Here is a 23,955-nt window from a genome sequence, read left to right as displayed (position 1 = left end):
ACGGGCCTCTCTTACATCCGCAGTTACTCTACACTCACCTAAAGGATTATTAGGAACACCTGTTAAATTTCTTGTTAATGCAATTATCTAATCAACCAATCACATGGCAGCTGCTTCAATGCATTTAGCGGTGTGGTCCTGGTCAAGACAATCTCCTGAACTCCAAACTGAATGTCAAAATGGAAAAGAGGTGATCTAAGCAACTTTGAGCGTGGCATGGTTGTTGGTGCCAGACCAAGTCTGAGTATTTTACAATCTGCTCAGTTACTGGGATTTTCACGCACAACCAATGGTCTGAAAAAGGAAAAACATCCAGTATGCTGCAGTCCTGTGGGCGAAAATGCCTTGTTGATGCTAGAGGTCAGAGGAGAATGGGCCGACTGATTTAAGCTGATAGAAGATCAACTTTGACTCAAATAACCACTCGTTACAACTGAAGTATGCAGCAAAGCATTTGTGAAGCCACAACACGCACAACCTTGAGGCGGATGGGCTACACCAGCAGAAGACCTCACTGGGTACCACTCATCTCCACTAAAAATAGGAAAATGAGGCTACAATTTGCATGAGCTCACCAAAATTGGACAGTTGAAGACTGGAAAAATGTTGCCTGGTATGATGAGTCTCAATTTCTGTTGACATTCAGATGGTAGAGGTGCAGGCTGGTGGTGCTGATGTAGTCAATGCCACCTGTGACACCAAAATCCACAAGCAGATAGCATAGACTAGCTCCTCTTCCTTCTCACACTGTACAGGTGTTTTTTATGTGACAAAATGATATTGTTTGCTTAAAAACCTGATAGGCTATCTCCATCACTGACCTGCTTAACGGTGTGAGGCCCTGCCGCATGGATTCTGAAGGTGCTCCATAATTAAGATTAAAATCATCATTAATTAATTCAAAGCACATTCCTCACGGGCACGCTGGTGCAGGAGGATGGAGACATGGCATACCAGATCTAATAGCGCATCACATGCAGTTAAGTGCGGATAAGACGAGTGAATCATGAAGACACGCAATGAAAGCGGATGAAAACGGCACGGAAATGCCCAAGACGCTGTTGCGCAGATGTCAGCGACTGTCATACCTCTGAGGAGGGCCATGGGATAACGTTCTTGTGTAGTGTGCCCAGGTGCCCCTCCCATTACACTAAAAGCGTAGGTGATAACCTCACACAGCCAGTGAGACAGCCGCTGTTTCGAAAGAGCCGCGTGAGTGTTGTATAGTGAACAAACAGCTGCTCCGCCTGATGTTTGTCTGCCATGCGCAAAACATACTGAGATAACGCGCGCAATGGGCAGACTTGGTGAGGCGCTTATTCCGCTTCTCTGTTATGAGGCGGAAGAAAGAAAACCTTAAGGTAATAAATTCTCTGCTGAAAATTGTTCGTTTTGACTTTCAGCATGAATGAAGGATTTGGCTGTAAAGTAACCACGCTCCCGTCCTCTCTAATAGAAAAGTAGGACGGTGAAACCGACAGCGCGCATAAGTCACTCACTCTCCTAGCCGATGTCAAGGCTATGAGGAGCGCTGTTGTCAGGAACAACATTCAGAGAGAGATTTGTGCCAGAAGCTCAAAAGGGGAACCCCCGAGCCCGGAGCACTGAGATTAAATCCCATTAAGGTGCTAGAGAATGCACAACCGGTTTCTGTCGTCTGATCCCCTTCAACAAACGACTAAGGGATGCGCAAAAACCTCTCCACAGTCCTTGTGGCAAGACGAAAAAAGGCCGCAACATACATTTTAAAAAGCCAAGTCATTATCCAGCAGTGTCTGAGGGTAGGTTAACACGAGAGGCAGAGGGCACGAGGTGGTGTCCGAGTCTTTCTCCACACACCAGCGCTGCAAAGCGGATCGCCGTCAAGCGTAACACGCTGAATGAATAAGGCCACTAGTCATTCTGTGACTGAAGATCTGTGTATTCACATACAGCATATTGGCTCACACGACACCCTAACCTCTCCAAGCGCTCCCGTTCAGTAGCCAGGGCAACATCCACTTATCACTGCGGGGTGGGAGATCCAGTGTTTCCCACAGGTTGAGAATTTACTTGCGGTGGTGTGTGGCTTGGTTTAGTAATAATGGGTTCAGTTATAAACTAGTCAAACCAAGGTGAAAATAATGACTACATAACATTACCAGATAATTTAGAAAGAAATAACTATTTACATATTAAACAAATTAGACTAAAAGATGATACAGATGAAAATATTGCGAGTGATAGTTTGCGACTGATGCGGAGGAGAAAGCTGCTGATGCGGTGCTCCCCTTCTGGGACGGAGACAGCCACAGTGGCGGGGCTTCGTAATCTTCTTCTGTTTTGAGCTCCTAATGGGGAGGAGGGACGGCCGGTGCCGGCTAGAGAACCATCTCTGGGGGGGATCCAAGTCAGCGGACTCTTGCCCGCCAAAGAGATCCCCTTCTGGGATGTCTGGGTGTCGCCGCTGGTGGTATCCTTACCTTACCTGACTGTCCGCCCGGCTGCCATCGTGTGCCGCTTCAGTTCCTCCGTCGGTAAGCGGGCACCAAACTGCTGGCGTCCGGCGGGGTGCCAGCCCGCGACCAGGGCCGAGGCACGGCTCGCAGCTCAGGTGGAGATCTGGCGGCAGGATGTAGCCGGTCCATCAATCGGTACACAGGCGGACACCGCTGTTCTTTGAAGTCTTCAAACTGCTTGTCACTGAAGAAAAATAGGGAGCAGATCTCTGGTCTCGCAGCTGTAATATACAGCAACTGCGGACATAAGAGAGGCCCGTGCAGGGCACAAGGGCGTGAAAGAAATCTTCACTACTTTGCATGCGCAAGGGATAAACCCAATGGCAACAGCTCTTAGACGGTAAAGCCTATACGAAATAGAACTTGTTTTGTTGGAACGCGTACGTTCAAAAGTTGTTTTAGTCGTGCGAGAGAAAACTCAGATTGGACAGATAGTCTAGCTAACTATCTCAATTTACCATGCAGAGATCTGAGGAGCAGTTAAACACAGTCCTCATAAATCCACCGGAGTTTAAAATTCCAACACAAAGAAATCTGAAGGAAACAGACATCGGCGAAATGACATGCATCCAGCGGAATCTCCTGTGGCACCGGAGCAATCCCGGAAGTGGAACGTCGTGTATATAGACTAGATTTTTACTGACAATGACCTATCAGTTACTCTCTGACAAGACTTGCAAAACATTGTAAATGCCTAATAACTTGTAAATTGGATGCCATGAAATTGGTTGGGTTTAAAGACACTGATTAGGGCTGCACGATATGAGGAAAATATGCGATATGAGATAACGTTGTTGAATCTTTTTTTTTACTTGCAATAAATAAACATATGTAGTGTACTCAGTTCTGCTGCTTTTAGTATTCTGCTAAAATGCAACAAGTTGCAAGTTGCTAGCTGTTAGCCAATCAGAGTCAAGCAGCTTAGCTTGTTAAATATTAATGAGAACTGTCACAAATCGAGCTGAGTCTTCCTGCAGGCTTTCTATATCATGCTAGAATGCTTTGGGGGGGGGGACTGCTAAAAGAAATCCTAAAGGAAACACTGGGGCAAGTGTGCAACAACAGCAGCTGTTGTATTGTGTTCGAGCTTGGTGTTAAACCACATTGAGATAGCCTAGTCTTAATCAAAGAGCAACTGATCTAATCTAACCACATATTTCACCACATGCATGCACAATACTAAAATCAAACATCGACATTTCCTTACAAGTAGCTCTTAACTGATCTTTCCAGTATATTCGGCAACAGTGTTAGTGCTTTGCTGGCAGTATTGGTAATTCTACAAATTTAACGTCTTAGCACAGGTGTGTATGTACTGTAGGATGTCTGTATTTTTAAAATACTCAGCATCAGCATCATCATCAAAAATATGTCTCCTGTGTAATTTTCTGATTTAATAATTCAGGAGATATTTAATGGGAAAAATTAGGTGTAAAGAGGTCTAACCCTGTTTGAGAAGTTTTTTCATGCTAAGAAAGATTGTTTTTGTAGGAAACATCAAAAACTGGATGCTGAGAAAAAAATGTAAAACAGTAAAATTTGAAGATACTAAATTCTCATAGAATCAGTTGGCAAGTTTCGGTTGAAGTTAACGATATTGGCCCTCTCTTGGCAACAAGTAGAGCAGTTTGTGTGCTGTCAGCAGAGTGCTAAGACAAACGGAAGACTTTAAAACGGCAGCAACTAAATATGTGATACTGCTGTGGGGAGAAAACTTTATACCAGAGGAACATTTTCCAAACCGCAGTATCTGTACTTCTCCATTTCACTACAGGAAGACGTGCTACTGAAGAGACACAGAGGTGCACTGGCGGTTTAGCAGGCTGCAGTGAATATGAAGTGCTTCACTGCTGTGGTTAGACTTCCATTACCAACTTTTCCACTTATAACTTTCAGATACTGCGAGTCAAAGGACAGATTCAACTGACATTGCCCTAAAAATAGTAATCTTAGGCCCCTTTCACACCTTTAGTTCAGTTCATTTTGTCCAGACCAAAACAATGTTGCATTTTAGTTCTGGTCCAGTACTGTATGTGTTCACACAAGCTTCTTTACAAACAAGTAAATATGAAGTTATATAGACTGACAGGTTACTTATTGGTTTGACTGTCATCCTACATCTTCAGGACCCATATCTACTATAAAAATATTCTGTGGTCACCATCTATTATAGATTATATTTTTAATTAATCAATATGTCTAAAAAGGCATAAAAAGGTCAAGGTGATGTCTTGAAATAGTCTAAAACCCAGCAATTTCACGATCTAAATGATATAAACAGGGAAAACCATCCAACCCTAACGCTACAATAGTTGGAACTAGCAAATGTTTGCCAGTTGTCTTGATAAACAATTTACAAGATTCATTGTTTATTAAAAATAGTTGCCACTTATTTTCTTGACTAATCAAATAACTGACTAGTGGTTTCTAGGTCTTACCAATGGAATATAACAAACAAAAACAAAGAAAGCATTTGAAATGGTTGAGAAATGTTTTACCTTGCTTAGTGTATAGGCAGAGGAATACCAAAATGGTTAATCCAAGACAGCGTTCAAGTTAAAATAGTTCGAATAAAATATGTATTCAAAAAGTTGCATGTTGTAGCTTTAAAAGCTGGAGGATTGGAGATGGAGAAGTGTTTCTTGTCAAAGCACATTACCAAATATCACTTGCGTATGGATGTGGTTAGGGCATCCAGAGTCTAAGAACACATAGTTTTACTCTGGGACAAGCCTAGGCGGAAGGGAACGTGGGAAGAGCTCAGCCAGTTCAACGGGCCGTGGTAACAGAGACATGGGAGTAGCACATGGGAGGGCAGGCTGAGGTGAACGGAACTGACTGAGTCACATGCAGAAGAAAAATGTTTGGCATGCGCTTTCCTTTGCTACTGGAGGCCTAAAGGTGTTTGTGGTTGGTTGTGTAATGTGTTGAGCAGTGAGTCAGACAGTGTTGTGTTTTATACCCCTTTTGTTTTCCAATGGTTAGGTGACAGATAACACCTTTTGTTTTTATTTTAATCTCATTTTATTCAGTATCACACTTTGTAAAATGACTGGATGCCACTTGTGGCTACAAGCAGCTGGTCATCTTCAATATTTCTCTTTACAGTACTCCTGGACATCTTAACTTCACCCCCACATATTACTGGTAAACTACTCAGCACTTAACTGCAGACAACAGCTAATGGAAATATGGCTTCCTGGCAGGAAACAGTTAAAAAGAAAAGAGGTTGTCCCTGCCAAGATTGTAGTGTTGTTGATATAGTGTCTTTTTATATCCATGTCTGCTTTTTAAACCTTGAGGCTACCAACACTGACATTGCTGCTTCAACATGAAGATTCAGGTTGCAGTTGTGTACATATATTTCTGTTATTGTAAGAAAAGAAGGCCATCACATCAAGAACTTGCATCCTTTATCAGCTTCTAATCTACACTGGCTGGATCCTCTAAAGGACCTGGCTCATGAAGGTATGTCCCCCAGAAGAACTGAAGGCCAGGCTGAACCCCCCACCCACCCCCTACACACTAGACAGTCTAAAGCCTTACATAGACTCAAACTAATAAGGTAGTGCATTCAGGAACTCTTTTTCAACTTGTAAAGTCAAGTTTATTATTACAAAAGTTGCTTTAAAACTGTGCAGTGTTCAACAAGCTAAGGGCTTTGGTAGGGGTGTGTTGTTTTAGGTACTAAACATACAAATACGATTCGGATGGGCCGGTTTGAGTATTAGATTTATAAGGCTTATCCTATTTGATTGGCCAATGCAGTGTGTGTTGCTGCATGATGCCACATTGCCCTGTTGATTGGTTTATTGGTTGATGTGCCCCTGTCTTGATTCTGGAAGTACAAGCCCCATAAATATTTCAACCCAGTCTCACGGCAGTTCATGAAATGGTCACGTTATTTAATCTATTGATTCGTGTACACGGACACGTTTATCTTGTTTTTTTTTCGTGGTGGTCAACACATTTTTTTTAAACTAATGTATTTCAATGGGAAGCATCTTTTGTGATCACAGCACGACTACGGTAGCGAGTAGTATGAAATGCCGAAAATCAACAACACAGGACTTTCACCCCGGAGACTGGAGATCGTGTCCCACGTGTGGCGTTTCATTTCCCCATTGTTCTTTTCCTAAACCCAACCGTCCCGTTGTTGTCGCGCACCCTCCGGAGACCGTGGATTGTGGCCCACGTGTGACGTGTCCTTTCCCCGTTCTTCTTTTCCTAAACCCAACCTCCGTATAGATGCTTCCCATTACGTGCTGACCACCACGAAAAAAACGACATGAACGTGTCCGTGTACACGAATCAATAGATTAAAAATAACGTGACCATTTCACGAACTGCCGTGAGACCGTGTTGAATATTTCCCATCGACAATGTTGCGTGATTTACAGTGAAATTAAACTTTTTAATGTTGAACCATCAGTATAAAAGATTAGCATTTGTGTTAAAAATATCATTTATTAAAGTCTGGATTTAAAGTATTGATTGAGATTGGACCAGCCTTGTGAGCATGTTTAATCTATTTGATCTAGAAATGTAGTCTTCGGAGGATCCAGCCTCTGGAATGGGATACAGGTATTATGAGCCACAGTGTCAGATTTGGAGAAAACTGCTGGAATCTTGTAAAGCACAAAACAAGAAGGGGGTGCTGTTCTTTCAGACCAATCAATGTTGTAACTTCTGTTTTCTGGTGGCGGCGGATGGTGGAAAGAGTGAGAGGCTGTTAATATCATTGTTATGGGTTGGTGTGTATCTTATTTTGGTAGTCTGTTTCTGTTCTGCATTTTGCTTAGTTTCCTGTTTTATTTTGATAATCTGTTCTCTGTCTTGTCTTGTCTTGTTTTACTCTCTGTGTTCCCGCCTTTGATTGTCCTGCCTTGTCTTGTGTTTCCTCGTTACCCTGTGTATTTAGTCTTTGTCTTTCCTCTGTCCTGTGTCAGATCATTGTGTATGTTAGTGTTTGAGTCTGCTTGTGTCCGTGCCCTGCCACCCTGCGTGTGTTCATGTCCTTCCCTGCGTCTTTTTGTGAGTTTTTCTGTGTTATTTTGTTCCTGTGGTTTTTCCAGCCTCTGTGCTGTGTTTTTTGGTTACAATAAATTCCTGAACTCAAGTCATCTCCTGCCTGCCTACCTGCTCTCTGCCTTTGGGTCCTCAACTTCCAAGAACCTAACAATCATTACTAATGTGTTAATCCTCAGCAGGGCGGGGGGGGTTGGCTGCTGGGAAATGTGGCAAATTTTAAATCATGTTATTAAAGCAATAACTGCTCTCCAAATTTCCTATACTTAGGATTAAGATGACACGGTGATGTTGTAAACTAAGACCTAAGTCAGTGTTATGGAGAATGCTTGCATGGCAGAAACCAGATAAGCACTTTTGGGAAATGGGCCTCACTCACAGAATACATTTGTGCAATGTTTGCTGTCGCTTACAGCAAACGCCAGAAAGGAACAAGTGTCCATTTGTTTCTGTTTGCATTTGGTTAAGTGCGTTGGCCGACAAATCTGCTCAGTTTTGCGAACTTTGTCCATCTGTTTGTGGGACAGTGGTTGCAACACAGAATGACTGAATGATCGGTCCAAGGTCGTAACTACATAAACATCTACAGAACCGATGAACGCAATAAAGTATACAAGTAAAGAATATGTGAATGCTGATTTTACTGTCACTGTAGATGGGTAATGTAATAACCTAGTTTGCTTTATTTTTGCACTGTTTTCATACTCAGATTAATGTGATAATGTATACTCGCAAATCCTCACACCTTAAGGTTAAACTGGAAAGAAATCAAGAAAAAAAAAACGTGAAGTGAGAAGCAACAATAGCAGTGATTTGGTCTGTGGTTGAATGCAGCCCACTGAGCTGTTGTCCTGGTATGAGTCACCATAAGCAGCAGCAAAATGCACTTTAACCTGCTGTTCTTCTAAACGGTTCACACTGAACAAGTAACAAAATGTGCAAGAGTGGAACAACATTACAACAACAGTCTGAAACCCAAAGATATTTAAATAACACTGGTATTCTTGCAACTAACAGTTATTTTATTGTTGTTTAATCTGCTGTTATTTTCTTGAATAATTGATTTACTGTTTTGTCTATTAAATGTCAGAAAATAGTGGAAAATGCGCATTGCCATTTCTCATAGCTCAAGGTGGTGTATTGATATTATTTTTTAACCAAAAGTCCAAAAAGATATTCAGTTCAGTATCTCATGATAAAGAAAACCTGCAGATTTCTGAAACTGAAATCAGAGAATGTTTGGCGTTTTAGTTTTAGTAAAAAATGTATTGATTACAAAAATTGCAGATTCATTTCATTAGTCGATTTGACTAATTGATTAATCCACCAATAGTTTCAGCTCTAAATTACATCAAACATAATGCAAAAGTGAAGTCAGGTCAAGTTTCTATTACTTCCTTTCGACAACTAATTAAACGGTCAAAATTGAACTTTGGATATGAAGAGTTTAGTGTTCCAGCTCTGTTCTCAGCTCTGTTCATCCATCATCATTTGGGTCCTCACTAGGGATCAGTTTGCTCTGTCTAGATTTGATTGTATGTCAGCCTTCTTTTGGCCCCATCTGGATTCAAACTCAACTGAATTTGGTTTTGGGACTGATTTAAACTCAACAAAGTTAGGGCCCGCTCTCTCAAAGTACATTAAAGATCCTTCAAATGCTTTTGGAAAACAGGGCCCATGTCAGCTACGGGAGTGTAATATTCTCATGTTCCTAGAGTGATGGAGAGGTGCAAAGCAAAAAAAAAATGTTTTTCATAAGGGGATGAGGATGTGATCCCAAATGATGATGGAGAATTGAAACCCAGAACCTCTATGCATGTCCTCAATGTAAGCTGTAATACAAGCAACAACTTGTTCAGATGACTGACACACCCTGTATGCCAGCGTACCAGTAGCACAATGGGTCAGAGCTTTGTTATTAGAGCACATAACTCATTATTTGCAAGGACTTGCAATGAATTTCACTTTATAGTGATCTAGGCTACATGTTATTTTGCATTACAGTAAATGCGCCTTGAACATCAGGTCAAGATTCTTCTCCCTCTTTGTTGAAAGAAAACATGCTGGCCTCTGGAGGAAAACTTTATGTCTGATTCTCATGTTCAGCCTCTATAGCAGTTTATTTTTAACCATGTCTGAGAAAATATTTTTGAAATTAAAGATGCAGTATCCTGGGGCACCGGAAAGTTTGAGATACAGCAGTGAATACTACTCTGGTAGAATTATTGGGGACAAAACAACATGGGAATATTCCAATATAAATGACAGATTTCAGCCCCTAAGTGAGGAAATGATAAAACCCTACCAAGGGAAGCTTGAATTAGGATTGATGGAGAGTTGAAGCCATTTAGCCCGTGCGTTATTATACCACATGACTCATTTAGCACTAAAAAGGGAAGACAATAAAAAAAAGTCACTGTTCCCACAGCAGAGCCTGAGAATATGACCAGCATAACCAAATTTGTTATTTCACAATGAGGACAATGCTGTTGTTAGTGTGAGAGAGAGAGTACATGTTTCTCAGTAACGAACATGTTTGTTCTTTTTGGTTTTGTGGTGAGATGCTCTACAAGACTGCTGCAACCTTCATTCACCTCTGCTTTCCACTTTCCACACTTTTTTTTTTTTTTTTTATATAAACCACACTAAACTAAATAAGATCTGGTAACGGTGGCGCAGCAGCATGCATTTACAACATGCCGTAGTGGGTTGTATTTCCAACTCAGAAGGCTGTATAAATTAGCAGCAATGATAATCTGCCAAGTTTTCTGACCTGTCAAACCAATTAAACCCACATTGAACAACCATCCAAAATGCACCTAAATTAATCAATTGTAACATTGAATATTTAAGTTTTGTCATTTGGTTTTCAAAAATGATTTCAATGCCATGCCGCTGATTTGAGGTACATTTCCGAGAAAAAGAGCATCAATATTGCTATCTATCAGCTGAAAATTAGGTTATCTTTATTGGATAGCAGGTGCCTCTAACACAGTGTAAAAGGAAGTGTGTCTCCTTTGTGGTTGGAATTACAACACACTTCTCTAATCTGAACTGATCTGAGACATGTTTTATTTATAGTTCTTATGACAAAAGTAAGAAATTGGAAAGAAAACAAAATTTCTAATAAACAAAAGTAAGCTAGATATATTGACTCACCTCGGAGAAAGTGACACAGAGGCATCGAACAAACGAAGGAAGGATGAGAGAGTTTACATGGAACAGCAGTACTAACAGAGGAAACCTCAACTGTGACCCTCGCGTGCAGAGCGGAATCTCGACCATGCAGCTCAGCCAATGAGTCAATAGCTCTGTCCCACCTCCATTTAACAAAAGCACAAACAACACAAAGAGAAGGAAGGGTGTTTGGGTTGCACCTCTCAACTGTCTGTTCACCTTATTTTGTATTTCAACACACTGTTAAGCCATCAGCAAAACCTTCCCCTAACCAAAATAACTTTGACCCTCACCCTAACCTTAATGACAATATTGTACACGCTACCCATAACCAAAATAATTAACCACCAAGTTTTGACCAGGAAGTTTAGTCACAAAACACAGTTCTCGCTGCAGTTTAATTTACTTAATGACATGTTTCTAGAAATATAGAAATGTTTAGTAATGTTAAGAAAAATAAGGCTTTTCATAGAATATAACTGAAAAGTTGTGCTTTTCATATGCTATCTCAACCGCTGCAAGAATACATTTCTCTGATATTTAAAAGGGGAACACCACCTAAATTAAGAATTCCAATATGTTATTATCATGGCCTAAAAAAGTTCATTCAATATTTGTGAACATGAGCTAATCTCTCTCAAAGCCAGAAACCAGAGAAGTAAGTCTCACTAAAACGTCTGGAGCTGCTCCATAGACAATGAATAGGAAACTGATTTTGTGGACCCACAGAATGTTTTTTTTTTTTTTATCAGACCCAAATGAGCTTTATTGTATTGTCGTGTTCTCTCATCTGAAACAGAACATGTTCCCATATATTCATTCCTCTGGGTGCTCCGTCTCATCTATAACATCTTTCTCAATTCATGATCTATGGAGCAGTTTAGACTTGATACTAGATGATGTCACAAATTTAAGTTTTAGCACTTTCATTTTGACTTTGGGAGAGAATTGTTTAAGTTTACTAGTATGTTTGGACTGTCTTTGACCATAGGGATAACATGTATGAATTTTAAGCAACAAAGATTTCAACAACATCCACTGAGTTATGTGAAAATGGGGATTTGAGTTTTAAAGTTTAAAGAATTAATCTTCTGGGGCGACCTAGTAAGAGCGTGCGCCCCATGTAGGCTGAGTCCTTTGCAGCAGCCCGGGTTCGAGTCCAGCCTGCGGCACTTTGCTGCGTGCCATCCCCCATCTCTCTCCCACCTTTCCTGTCTATCCACTGTCACTATCAAATAAAGGGAAAAGCCCCCCCCCCCCCAAAAAAAAAAAAATCTAAAAAAAGAATGAATCTTCTAAAAAATATATATAAATTAGCAAATTACCTACACTTAAAATTTTTCTTACCAACCATTTGATAATACAAACAATATTTACAATCTCATAATTTCAAAAACTACAGAAACAAAAAGACTAAAATTGAGCATTACATCTGTTCAAGTTTTGGTTCCCATCATTTTAATGTTACGCCTACCCAGGGCAATTCTTGCAAAAAAAACCCACTAAAAGCAGTGCTTGTGGTCTTGCAGAGGCATAAAGCCACACCTGGGCTTCCCCACTGGATAGAGGAATCCCCAGAAGACACAGGCATTTATTCAACTACAGTTTGAGTTAGTCACCATCAACCCCAATCCCTGAGTAAATGTCACTTTGTCAAACAGGATGCTTTTGCGGAGAACGTGAACTACATTCATAGCCACAATGTAGCAGTTAGAACGCACTTCCAGACATTACTAAGTGTTTCGACCACATTTTTCTTTTTTCCCTACAGCTCAGAACTTCTGTGTTGTCATTGTGTTTCGTTATTAGGATACAGAGTGCAATCTTAGTTGTTTGCTAAATGATGATATCTTTTCTTTTCCTTTATCTTTTGACTCTGTGGATAGCTGATGTACTGTATGTACAGTTCATTACTTATACTATCATTAAAAGTCCGATATTTAAACCATTTTTATAACGTAAAGCGACTATTTTAATTGTTGAATTATTTCTTTTTTAATTAGTTGAAGTGTCACAGAATAGCGAAAAATCCCTCAATCCAAAACCCTTCAGTTTACTATCATAGAGGACTAGAAAAAACTGCAAATCCTCACATCTGAGAACCCACAAGCATTTTGCTTTTAAAAAATGACAAATGATTACTTGATTGTCAACAGATTATTTTCTGTCGATTGATTTTATTGCTTAATCAACTGATTATTTCAGCTCAAGTAAGAAAATACTGTTGCTCATTTTAACACTTAAAGCTATTTATTTTAACAAGCAAATTTGCATGAACTTTTGGAGTCAAAAGTTTAAATAAGCATTAATCAAATAGCTGATCAAAAGACAATTAAATGGAGGTTTTGACCACTAGTAATGCTGTGGAGCAGTGTTATGATGATCACGTTCTGGTTTTGCATTTTGTGCTCTACTAGCATGTGCACAAGGACGTATACGTGCACATGTGGGTGACTCAATATGACAATGCATGTGTAAACTTGAGGTTGAAGCCCAATAAAGAGGCCTGCTATCAGCTGGGAAACGGCACACAGGAACTTCTTGGGTATGCAGGAGCTGCAATGTTCATTCATGGTTAAACTGTAACCTACAGTGTACATTTACTGGCACTAGACAACTCTGCTCCCATCGCCACCACCTCCCTGCTGCTCAAGGCTTTGAACTTGGACAGAACCAGTACAGACGTTCGCTTCAGTGTCCCATGAACACTGTCGGCACATATGCATGAGGCTGACTTGGCGTTTGAGGTCGTTTGATGGTGGATAATTGTGGGAAAAACAATGTGTTCAAAAAAATCCACTTTGAATCTGTTAGGTTACTGAAAAGTTACGTTATTCCACCTTTTCATTCCACCACTGAAAGAACACCCCCCACTTCAAGGCAGGGGACCCTAACAAATTGAGTTTGGGTTAAAGAAAAAAATGTGTTACAGCCAGTAACGGTTATGTCAGGGATTTTGATCAGAGTATTAAAATGATTCCACCTCTTAGTTAATAGTGTTCAAGAAAGAGAACTCACCAGCCTGGTGTTATTCTAGTCCTTCTGTAAAGGCAACAGCCTCCTCAGGTCACATGAAAATCCTGTAAAAACATCTTTAAAAAAAAAAAATTAAATCTAAGCTCAGTCGTGTCCTCTTCAGCTTTGACTTCCTCTTTTGGGAAGACTTTAGTACATGTTGCAATTTCCTTTTCAGGGATCTTTTGAAAGCCAGCGTGTGTCCTAATCTCTTGAGCAATAAGTGGGAGGAGAGCTGCCCGGATCCTGCTGTTCAAATGATTCATCCCATACACAGATCTCTTACACTGCTAAGAGCATTTGCTTTGTTTAGAGGACACAACTTAATTCATATGACATACAATTTGTTCTGTGTCCACACTGTTCTGTCAGATTAATCCTTTCCAGCAGTAATTATCCCAGTTTGAAAAGTGTAGCTATCACAGATACTTATGGGTTACTGTATGTTGTGTTGTCATTGGAGGCTCCATTTAAAACACTGTCATGCTGAGACCTCTTGTGGCTGCACAGGGAAGCAACTTGAGATCAATACCTGCATATGAACTGATCAAACTATCCTTAACCAAAAACAAATGCCTATAACTTAGACTTGTGAAATGAATACCAATGTTAGTTATCACTGCTTTAACAATGAAACTATTTCTGTAACTCATTCCTGCTTTATGTTTAAATGTATGTAGAAGTTCATATTTTATAACAATCTTTATTGTGCCTCAGTAACTGTTTGATTGTATTCACTAATCACTTTGTGATGCTACTGTTAGTGCAGTGGAGTAAACTAGAAACATTCTATATATGAATAGTTCTTTGTTTCTGTTTCTGTGAAGGGTGGCTCAGACATTGGGTGGAGGCCTTTCTGTGTGGAGTTTACATGTTTTCTCCATGTCTGCGTGGGATTCCTCTGTGTGCTCCTGTTTCCTCCCACAGTCACGATACAGGTATGGTGAAGTAGAAAACTCCAAAGTACATGTTGGTGTGACTGTGTTCTGCCTTTTACTCAGTGCACACTGGGACAGGCCATCCCCACACAACCACAGAAAGGATGTGGTTTAAAAGATGGATGTTTCTAAAGGCCTCTGTGGTGCTCAAGAGTTTTTAATGGTGACCTTACTGCACTGCATTGATGATGAATGATGTTTCTTCAGCAATGGTACATCATGCAAAAGAGGATCAAATGTATAACAGTTGCTCAAGTAGCTTCTACACTTTATTAGTTTAAAGTTTTGGCATTTTATAAGTCATCATACATTTATTCTACTGTGCTTCAGAGGAACATATTTTAACTTAAACACAAAATGTCTTGTATGCAGTAACCACAGAAAATTATGCATTGTTAGATTTTAGCTATCAGACCATCAACACTATTATATACTTAATATTAGAGCTGTAATCGGGCCTTAAAAGTTCGGCCCGACAAGGCCCGAGCCCGACAGAATTCGGCCCGAGTCCAACAAGTACATTTTGATTGACAGCTTTTTAAAAGCCTGAACCCGTTTACAGCCCGACATTATTCAAATATGCGCACGCACACAGCTCTTTTGTGTTTTGTCAAGAATGGGTCATTTATACATTTTTTAACATCATTTATTCATGACTAACGTAGGCTATAGGCCACTTGGAAGTTGGAACAAAGAAATAAAATAAGTCCTCCAGAGGCCAGCCTCCGTTTCGCCTCCTCAGCATCAATTTTCGGGCTAATCGAAATGCATCACCTGACCATTCATTTACCTTACAACCCGGAGCGCAAGCTCGAGCCCGTGTAAAATGATAGAAATTAAGACCGATCTTCAGCTTTACTTCATATTAAACTATTGCAACAATTATTTGAAAGGATTATAACATTATAAATGCTACATTCAAATAAGCATACACATCCACACAGAGTATTTTCTCACACCACTTTCTTTTAGTATAGCCAGATTTGCCATGTCAATGTGCAGAGATTTGCAAATGGACTGAACATTTTCTACTGTACAAGATGCTTAGCTGAGAACATTTATTACATTTTGACACACACACACACACACACACACACACACACACACACACACACACACAGTCACTCAGTAGCCACTTTATTGGGCACACCTACACAATTTATTGAAATCCAATGCAACAGCTCAGCCGTAAAGTCTACCTTTACAAAGATAATGTGGAGTTTAACTATGTTTATCATTGAGGCAGTTTTTAAATTGGACTACACTGAACTGTTTCCAATAGTCTTCCCCCTTCGTGTTGGGAATAAGCAAAACGTAAGAAACCTTTCTGACATAGTCTGACTCAAGTGACCACTGAGTGTATATTATTTGAAGGAGTGTTTGAAAGACAAAACAAACAAATTAAATGACTTCACATTGAAATGTATGTTGTATACATGTAGGGCCTGAAGTTAATGTTTTTGGCCACCAGCCAATGTGGCAAGGGGATTTTAAAATCCACTAGCCACACAGGCTTTTTACCAGCCAATTTCTTTTGCCTCATAAAGGTGAAATACAGGAAATGCACAAGCATCGTTCTTGCACTTGTTATGAATACACATTTAAGTGCTGTCAAGTTATTAACAAAATTAAATGTAATCAATAACTCATTGATTACATACATACATATTGTTTTAATCGTTTTTGTTCTAGCTCAAATCCATGGATGTATTACATTTAGGCAGAATATTTCTGCCACACCAATATGAGTTAGATGTACAAAAGAAAACGTTTGCAATGGCTGCAACTATATAACCAAATGCATGTAATTTTTCCACATAAACACATCCAATATCATTCAAAAGTGACAATGCAGCTACTGGTTCTAAAACATTGAATCCATGTAAAAGGAGTGTTGAACAACAAATACGACTTGTGGTGCCACTGCATGTCATCGCATGCACACAATGCATGAAAGACTAATTTGATGTAACCGCAAACACATTAAAGGTCTTAGTTTGTGGAGTGAGTGTGTTAGAAGGTGCTGTTCTGCCGAGCCAGAAAGTAATCCATTTTCTTTTTAGGTTTGAAGAGGGCATAGAGGAATACAGAAACTACAGTCAGGAAGCAGGACACGGCCACCGCAGCTACCACCAGCCATGTAAATGTGGAGTCTGTGAAGAGAGAGACCAAGGTAAATGAACGTTTTTATATAAAGGCTTCTGGTTGTCTTGATCAACGCAAAGGATACTTCAATTGTATTAGAACTTTAATTGGCTAGTGGTTATGATAATTTGTAGTTGGTTATTTACTGAGATCTTGGAACATAGCTTCATTGTTAAAACAGTTTTGGTAAGAAGCAGTCAGACAAACCTTCAGCTTAGCTAAACTTATGTAAGGAATGCAAACAGTAAAATATTACCCAAACTGTCCATTATAAACATCCATCACAGTTTAACATGGATACTTTGACCTTATACGCTTGCTGTAGTTATCCACACACAATTAACTGTTAAAAGCCCTTCTAGGGACAGGTGTTGCGAATTAGCCATGGCTATAAACACTGTGATACAGGCATTGGATTGTTCTTTATGTAATAATCTATGTTTTTTTGTATCTGTCCCTATTCAAATAAACAACACATAAATTGTGCAAAAATGGATTACTGCCACACTCCAAATAAAGTGGTTTAGAAAATCTGGCTAAACTGCTGGCTTGTTTACAGTCTTATTGTCTGACTGCTTGTGATTCTTGTCCTGTCAGGCATTATCCATATTCCTGTAGTCCCAGATCTCAGCAATTACTTCAGTGAGTACAATGTCATGTTATCATAATCGACACCGATGGCCAAATGAAAGAAATATAACATACTGGTTAATATGTCCTTGATTCCAAAATACTCAGTGACAAAAGTGTATTGTAGACTGGATGTACACACAAACACACAACTCACCCTCTAGTTGAAGCTGCGCCACCACTTCCTGTCTACCTCCTTGGTTCTGAGTGACACACTTGAGCTCTGTCTTCACGTCTTGTTCTGTTATCGCTACAATACCTAGCCTCAACTCAATCTGGCAGCCTTCAGACACCCTGGTTACCCTGGAAGCATTGAGACAGACATTTGTTAACGTGATATGATTGAGGTGGGTTACGTGGCAAACAGCTACTAACTCTAATCAGATATACCTCATGGCTGAAACTAGACAAGATGTAAATAAGCAGCTCTGGCTTGTTTTCTATTTCTTTAAACCAATCACAATCGTCTTGGGCGGTGATAAGCCTAGCATGCAGCTACGGTGCCTTTGCAATATAGTTTTGGGAGAGAACTTGTTTTTGGTGGAACATTTGCACGTAGGGAGGTGAGCATTAAAATTTGCATTAAAATGGCTAAATCCCTACAAAATATACATATTCTTTGTATAGCTTTACAACGATTCACCAAAAGAACCAATCAGGCCTGCCTTATTGCATGATCCAAATCTTCGTCAGTTCAATCACGTGAAATACGCTGCTAATTGCAGGCTTTTACCCCTAGTCTACATCCTGTGAGTCAAACTAGGGGCAACATAATGCCTGACACTTGTTAAGGTTAGATTAAGTTCTTATTCACTTTATCCTAAACCAGTACAGACCTGGTTTTACCACAGGATTCAGTACTGATCAGAAATATCTAACAAAAACAAATCAGCAATTACCTCCTTCCCCCTTGCAGAGCCCGTCCGTCAAGGTATGAGGACTCCACTGATTGGTCATTGACCAGCCATGTGACCAGAGTGGAATCTGTCATTTGACATTCAGTGAGCACCTTGCAAAACAGCTCCACTCCCGAACCTAAATGGCGTTGAATCAACATTAGACCTTTGCAGATTCTAATAATGCTTTCTATTCATTAAAGAATTTTGCATATAAGCATCAAATTTGATATATTAGTAATCATTTTTATTACTCACCATGCATACTTTCAAAAATGGTTCCATTCAGCGGCGAGACAATCACAGGTGGTTGAATCACTGAAGCTAGGACATAAGGAAACACATTAAATCAGTAGGATCAATGTTATTGTCCCCACAGGGCAATTCATATTCTATAAAGTAGAAGATGAACTCACTGTGAACGGTGCTGTAGCTGCTGCTGCTGATTAGCCCTGGGTTAGACGTCATGGAGAGGTCAGGCACACTGGTGGTGGTGGTAGTAGTGGTTACAGGATCTAGACCTTCACACACATTAAGACAGGTGTGAACACTTCCAAACAAGCAGCTCTTACAATGACCGCAATGTCACACGTTAATAATAATAATAAATCATGCCAGGTAACAGTGTTTTTGTGTTTGAGATTGAGTTGTATGGTCCCTGTGGCTAAGCTAAGTCAGTGTGTTGCACATATTAGGCCAGTAGAGGGCAGGCCACGCTAATAATGATGGTGTAAAAGCGAGGAAGTAAACTAATAATATATCCAATTGATTAATGACTTTTACTAATGATCCTGTAATCACAGTAGCATTTGGTATTATTTCTATTTTTAAACCCTAAACCTGACTCAATTTGTGGATTTTTTAAAATAAAATATGTAATAAAAAAAAATTATCAAAAAGATTTTAGTTAGTTTTTGTATTTTTATGATTAAACAGAGCAGAAATTAAATATGACTGGTATTTAAATAAATCCACAAAACATGTAGCGTGGTATGTGCAATCTGTATGTACTTTTATAGCTGGCACCTGTAATGTATAGGTTAATGTAACCTGTAATGTAATGTTAATGTTTAGATCTGATTTAGCCTACACCCGTCAGTTGGGCCATTCATAAAAGAGTGATATGTGTCGTGACATCACCCACCTTCCACATTGAGCTGGATGGTTCGGCTGACATTGTACTGCTGGCCACTGATGAGCACTCTGAGCTTGCAGGTGTAGACACCTGCATGGGATCGCTTCACAGCAGGAATTATTAGTCTACCTCTGTCTTGGCGGAAGGAGCCCGCTCTGCCTAGCTGAGGGGGGGAGTCCTGTCAGGAAGCAAAATACTGCGTCACTCACAGGGAGGGAGCGAGGCACTAACACTGAAAGAATTTAATCTTACATTAATGCTGTATGAGTTTTTAAGTTTGAGGTATTCATAAAATGGGAGGAAGTTTAGTGTGTTACAGTATTAGATGAGGTTTTGAGATTAGACCTCTACTGGAAGCTAGTAAAAATAACAACTTTAATGGAAATAATCTCCTTCTTCCTAAGTGTACTGTAACTCCTCTCCCCTTGAGCTGCCCGATGACAGACATCACAATATCTTACTATGGTAAATAGATTTTACCGTTAACAGCTTTAACATTTTTCTGTTGAGACTTTTCCCTATGAAGTGGTTCAAAATATTACAATGTGCACATTGTAAAGCTCTCAAACAAACCTGTGATTCTGAGCAACATGAGTAAAATTGACTTGACAAAGTGTCAATGCTGCAAAAAATCTTCATCTTAATAAATAAGTAGTTTTTGTCTTCTATTAATGAATTATTTATTAATACATTATTATTTTGAAAAGTCTTATTTTCTTAAAACAAGTGGAATAACTTTCTAAAATGTAAAATGAATGTCAATATTTGGAGAGAGGAAAAAAAGAAGCTGAACTAAATAAAGACAAATTACATTTGATTTTAGAAAATCCTTGAAACAATTTGATTTATATTAGAAACTGGTTAAAACCAGTTTACAGTAAAACAGAAAAAAAAACTTTTTGTACAAGGTTCTGGTTCAAAACACACTAATTTCCAGTCAGCCTTTTGTTGAAATCACAAAGTTTAAATTGTGCAACACAGTGAAGGGCAGAAAATTAGTTTAAAAAAAATGTAAGTGTCGGCAGCTGACCGACTAATCGTTGAACTATTGGTGCTGAACAACAGCCAGTATACAAAGTGTTTTTCCTCTCACCTTGTGCCACTCTACCAGTCTGTCTGTGTCGTTGAAGTCATTCAGAGATGGACACCGGAGTTTCAGACGCTCTCCCACTATGGCTTGGTATGGATGGATCAGTTTCTCCATGTCAACAGAACTGGACTCGTACACTTGCAGCGTGATACTCCCAGTTACACAGTAGGTTTCATTTCTGGAGACAAAAGTGATGACCAAGGTGTAGTAAAGACAATGTTTTTTTTTTTAACTAGAGGGTTTAAATCCTCATGATGGCAAGTATTTGCTCCGCAAAGCAAGAACACTAAATCTCTGCTAGTTTCAGAGATGCAGTTTTGTAGTTAAGTTCCTTAACCTCTATGGAGGGAGGCAAGACCAAGGACAACCTTTGGAAAGTTAAGAGAGGGTAACAAAAGAGATATTTGGTGCATTTTCTGTCTGAACATCAAAAGAATTCAATTTTCACATTTCCTACCATGTAATGTTCAGCGTAACAACAAGCAGTTAGAAGAAGTAGTAGACAAAAAATAAAACACTGAACAAAATACAAATGGTTTGAAAAAAGCTATTTTATATATATTTTCTTTATTAGAATACTTACTAAGTCTTACTGGTAGTAAGACTGTAAAGTTTTTTTAAGCCACTATTTCCAAATGAAGTTCAGTTTAGCATAAGCAACATGGCCATACAGGTCGGAATAAAAATGAGAGAGTTTTTATAAAGTTTTGATGCCTACCTGTACGTGCAGATATATTTCCCTGAGTCTGAAGCCTGAGCTGGGAGGATCCACAACTGTTTGTTACGCTGCTGTACACGCCCTTCACCCTGATAGGCCACACCCTCTGCCCCATTGTCCTTGGTGATGAGGAACGTTGCTGTTGGGGGGGCGATTTTGCGTACTTCAAGCACTCTCTCAAACATTGAGAAAGAGAGTATTATGGCCTCGCCCTCCAATCTTAATATATTCACCTCTGGAGACACCACGGAGCAGCCTTCTGCAGGGGAAACAATTATTACAGTTAAAGCAACATTTTGGTTAACGAGTTGCTTGTTTAGTCAGTATTTATAATGCTGTGTAATTAACAATATGTGCATCAACATAATAGACACCATGCTTACCTTTCATGGGCAGAGGAGGTAGTATTCCATAAACGTATTCGATGACGACTACAGCAAACATCAATACCAAGCGGACCATGATGGCAGTCTGCACGGATACAAAAATCTTTAATAAATGACCCGCCAACAAAATGTGTAGTGATGTCTAACTAATGGGTCGTCTGAGAGAGCTGGATTTGTTCAGTTGCTTTCACCTCTCAGTGAAAAGTATTTGGTTTCATAATAGAAATACTACTAATATAGTAGGTAAAAGCTGTTGAATGTAAGAGGAGAACAACCACAGTAAGAATAACAAAATGCCACTTTTCTCAACAAAATATGAATGCTCTTTAAGACTGGAGGTAAACTAATGTATTCAAGTCGAGAGACATGTTTGGTTCTGAGGTTGTTTCCTCAAGCAGCTAAGAGGTTAATGTCTAGCATTCATTTTAACCCTTTTTATAGTAGAATGTAAAACTTGTGACACTGCAAGAATTGTCATCGAAACGCATCCCGCCCCCACGCTGAGCAGCCAAATTTAACCAAGCGGGGTTTACCAGCAGCAGCATATGAGGTGAGTCACTTTTTTAAATGGTGGGAAGCCACTGATATCAGAGGTCAGCAAAATTAATAACTAAGAATAATGATAGACTAACTAATTATTTACAATTAAAAATATAGGCTTGTTTTTCCTGCTGCTTTAAACAAACCTTTAAAGGATTCATAAAACATGAATAACTTAATAGATTAGAATAGTTGTCTGGTGTTAGTCAAAGTATTAAAGACGTGTCGATACATTTTAGGAGTGATAGCAGGTTTCACCCTGTATTTAGATTTTTGATGGTGGGGCTACACTTTGATTTACATGAAGATCTGGGCATTAACGGGATAGAATATATTCTGTTTACAGGAGCATTATCTAATCTAATTAATCTAAGTCAGGTATATTTACTGTATTCTACTAATGTATTCTGTAGTAGTAAATATATATTATATATTCTGTCACATCTTAATTTAAAATAGTCTATTGTATAGAAAATTTGTTTCTACTCCACATTATATCTGTTTTATTCTATTCCTTCTCAGTTTTAGCTGGGTTTTGTCAGACAGGAAGGTAATCTCTTGGGTTTGTGCAGAGAATTTGTGTTGCAGAGTTAAACCATCATTTCCATGATGCAAGCTAATTTTCACTTCGGCCCTAGCTTCTCACACGCACTAGTCATACATCTTTTCCCACAATCAAATCTTAGGATCAGTGTGTCATAAAAGGGCAATCCCATTCATAAAACCTATGGGAGTGTCACACGTTGTAGTTGGATATGTACGTGAGTCACAATGCAAATGTTACAACTGGAACATTATCTGGGATTAAATAGAAACTTTGGCACATGGATAGTATCGATTTAAAGAAAAGAAAAATCCAACCTGAGCTTATTTTTGATGGTCAAACTCCTGACAATCACACATGATACACTCCTAATGCTGTATGTAGTCGTTTAACTGACTAATACGAGAGAGATAATGTGACAGTTTCAGTATTGCTCATTCCAGTACTTTGACTGCCTTTGCATTTACGGTTAACATTACATTGCTTTATGATAAAAAAAAAAAAATAGTTATGTGCACAGATAATATAGAAATGTATACAAATAATTATCTATGAATTATGGATGATTGTGTGGAAATATTGACTGATTTAAATTTAGAAGTCACAGGCGAACCTAAATAATAAATATTTAATAATAAATTGTCAAAAGTTTTTTCACAGATAATTTGAGCATTTTTGATGAATCTCAAGCTATTGTAAATGAATTGAAGATGCCCTTGGGTTGTATACTGTATACAGTATATGCTCAAACTAAAAAATATAAGCAGTAGTGCAAAAAAAGTAAAAAAATACTACAATGTAAAAATGTATAAAAATATATTTTGTATATAAACGGCAGACCGTATTACACTAATTATATCAACAAATACACACATTCAGTACATGTACATACAAATATACTATATATGCACACACACAGACAGACAGAAAGACAGACAGACACAGTACGTATCCATACGCACTTGCATACAACACACACAAATAGTAGTCGGGTATACTCACAGTGTACAGGTGAGATGGGTGATCCTGGCAGTGTGACAGTGATGATGTGGTGACAGCGTGGACTCTAGCTGCATGTGGTCAGTCGGCTCAGGGGGAACCTGTGCTCTCTTTTCAAGGTTCCCACCCCTCTGAAATGGAAATTTCTGAGGTTTCCCAATGTAACGCGGTGAACTGTACAGCTCACAACTCACATCGTCTGACTCCTCAACACAA

General features: G+C 39.2%; 2 protein-coding genes and 1 long non-coding RNA gene across 8 annotated transcripts in view; 1 reads left to right on the top strand and 2 right to left on the bottom strand.

Moving 5' to 3' along the window:
• LOC116063385 (interleukin-1 receptor type 1-like) overlaps positions 1–13,938 on the bottom strand; it is a 29,333-nt gene extending 15,395 nt beyond the window's left edge. Inside the window, exons 1-2 of one of the 5 annotated variants that reach the window (XM_031318602.2) lie at positions 13,722–13,901; positions 10,686–10,846 (exon numbers count right to left, since the gene is read on the bottom strand). In XM_031318602.2, coding sequence (XP_031174462.1) covers positions 10,686–10,710 — 25 coding nt within the window. In that variant the 5' untranslated portion in view covers positions 10,711–10,846; positions 13,722–13,901. Of the gene's footprint in view, positions 1–2,462; positions 2,482–4,996; positions 5,434–10,685; positions 10,847–13,721 lie in introns of those variants that run through there. The other 4 variants (XM_031318390.2, XM_031318461.2, XM_031318526.2 and 1 more) reach the window with 4 other exon arrangements.
• LOC116064103 lies at positions 381–14,497 on the top strand. The gene is made up of 4 exons (XR_004108468.2): positions 381–655; positions 2,901–2,902; positions 11,648–11,653; positions 14,488–14,497. It is a non-coding gene; the product is annotated as an uncharacterized LOC116064103 (long non-coding RNA).
• Positions 14,498–16,327: 1,830 nt separating this feature from the next.
• LOC116063965 (interleukin-1 receptor type 2) lies at positions 16,328–23,955 on the bottom strand. Of its 2 annotated transcripts, none has more exons than XM_031319040.2 (10): positions 23,743–23,955; positions 21,645–21,741; positions 21,271–21,529; positions 20,556–20,730; positions 19,472–19,640; positions 18,744–18,848; positions 18,586–18,651; positions 18,331–18,466; positions 17,589–17,734; positions 16,328–16,809 (listed from the first exon to the last, which is right to left on the bottom strand). In XM_031319040.2, the coding sequence occupies exons 2-10, from the start codon at positions 21,730–21,732 to the stop codon at positions 16,670–16,672; spliced, it is 1,284 nt and encodes a 427-aa protein (XP_031174900.1). In that variant the 5' UTR covers positions 21,733–21,741; positions 23,743–23,955; the 3' UTR covers positions 16,328–16,669. The 2 variants fall into 2 exon arrangements, with proteins under 2 accessions (XP_031174900.1, XP_031174961.1); XM_031319101.2 differs by having other exon boundaries at positions 21,654–21,741; positions 23,743–23,954.

The sequence above is a fragment of the Sander lucioperca genome, chromosome 8 (assembly GCF_008315115.2).
Source record: "Sander lucioperca isolate FBNREF2018 chromosome 8, SLUC_FBN_1.2, whole genome shotgun sequence".
Lineage (NCBI taxonomy): Eukaryota > Metazoa > Chordata > Actinopteri > Perciformes > Percidae > Sander > Sander lucioperca.
This window is presented reverse-complemented; position numbering and strand designations above follow the sequence as displayed.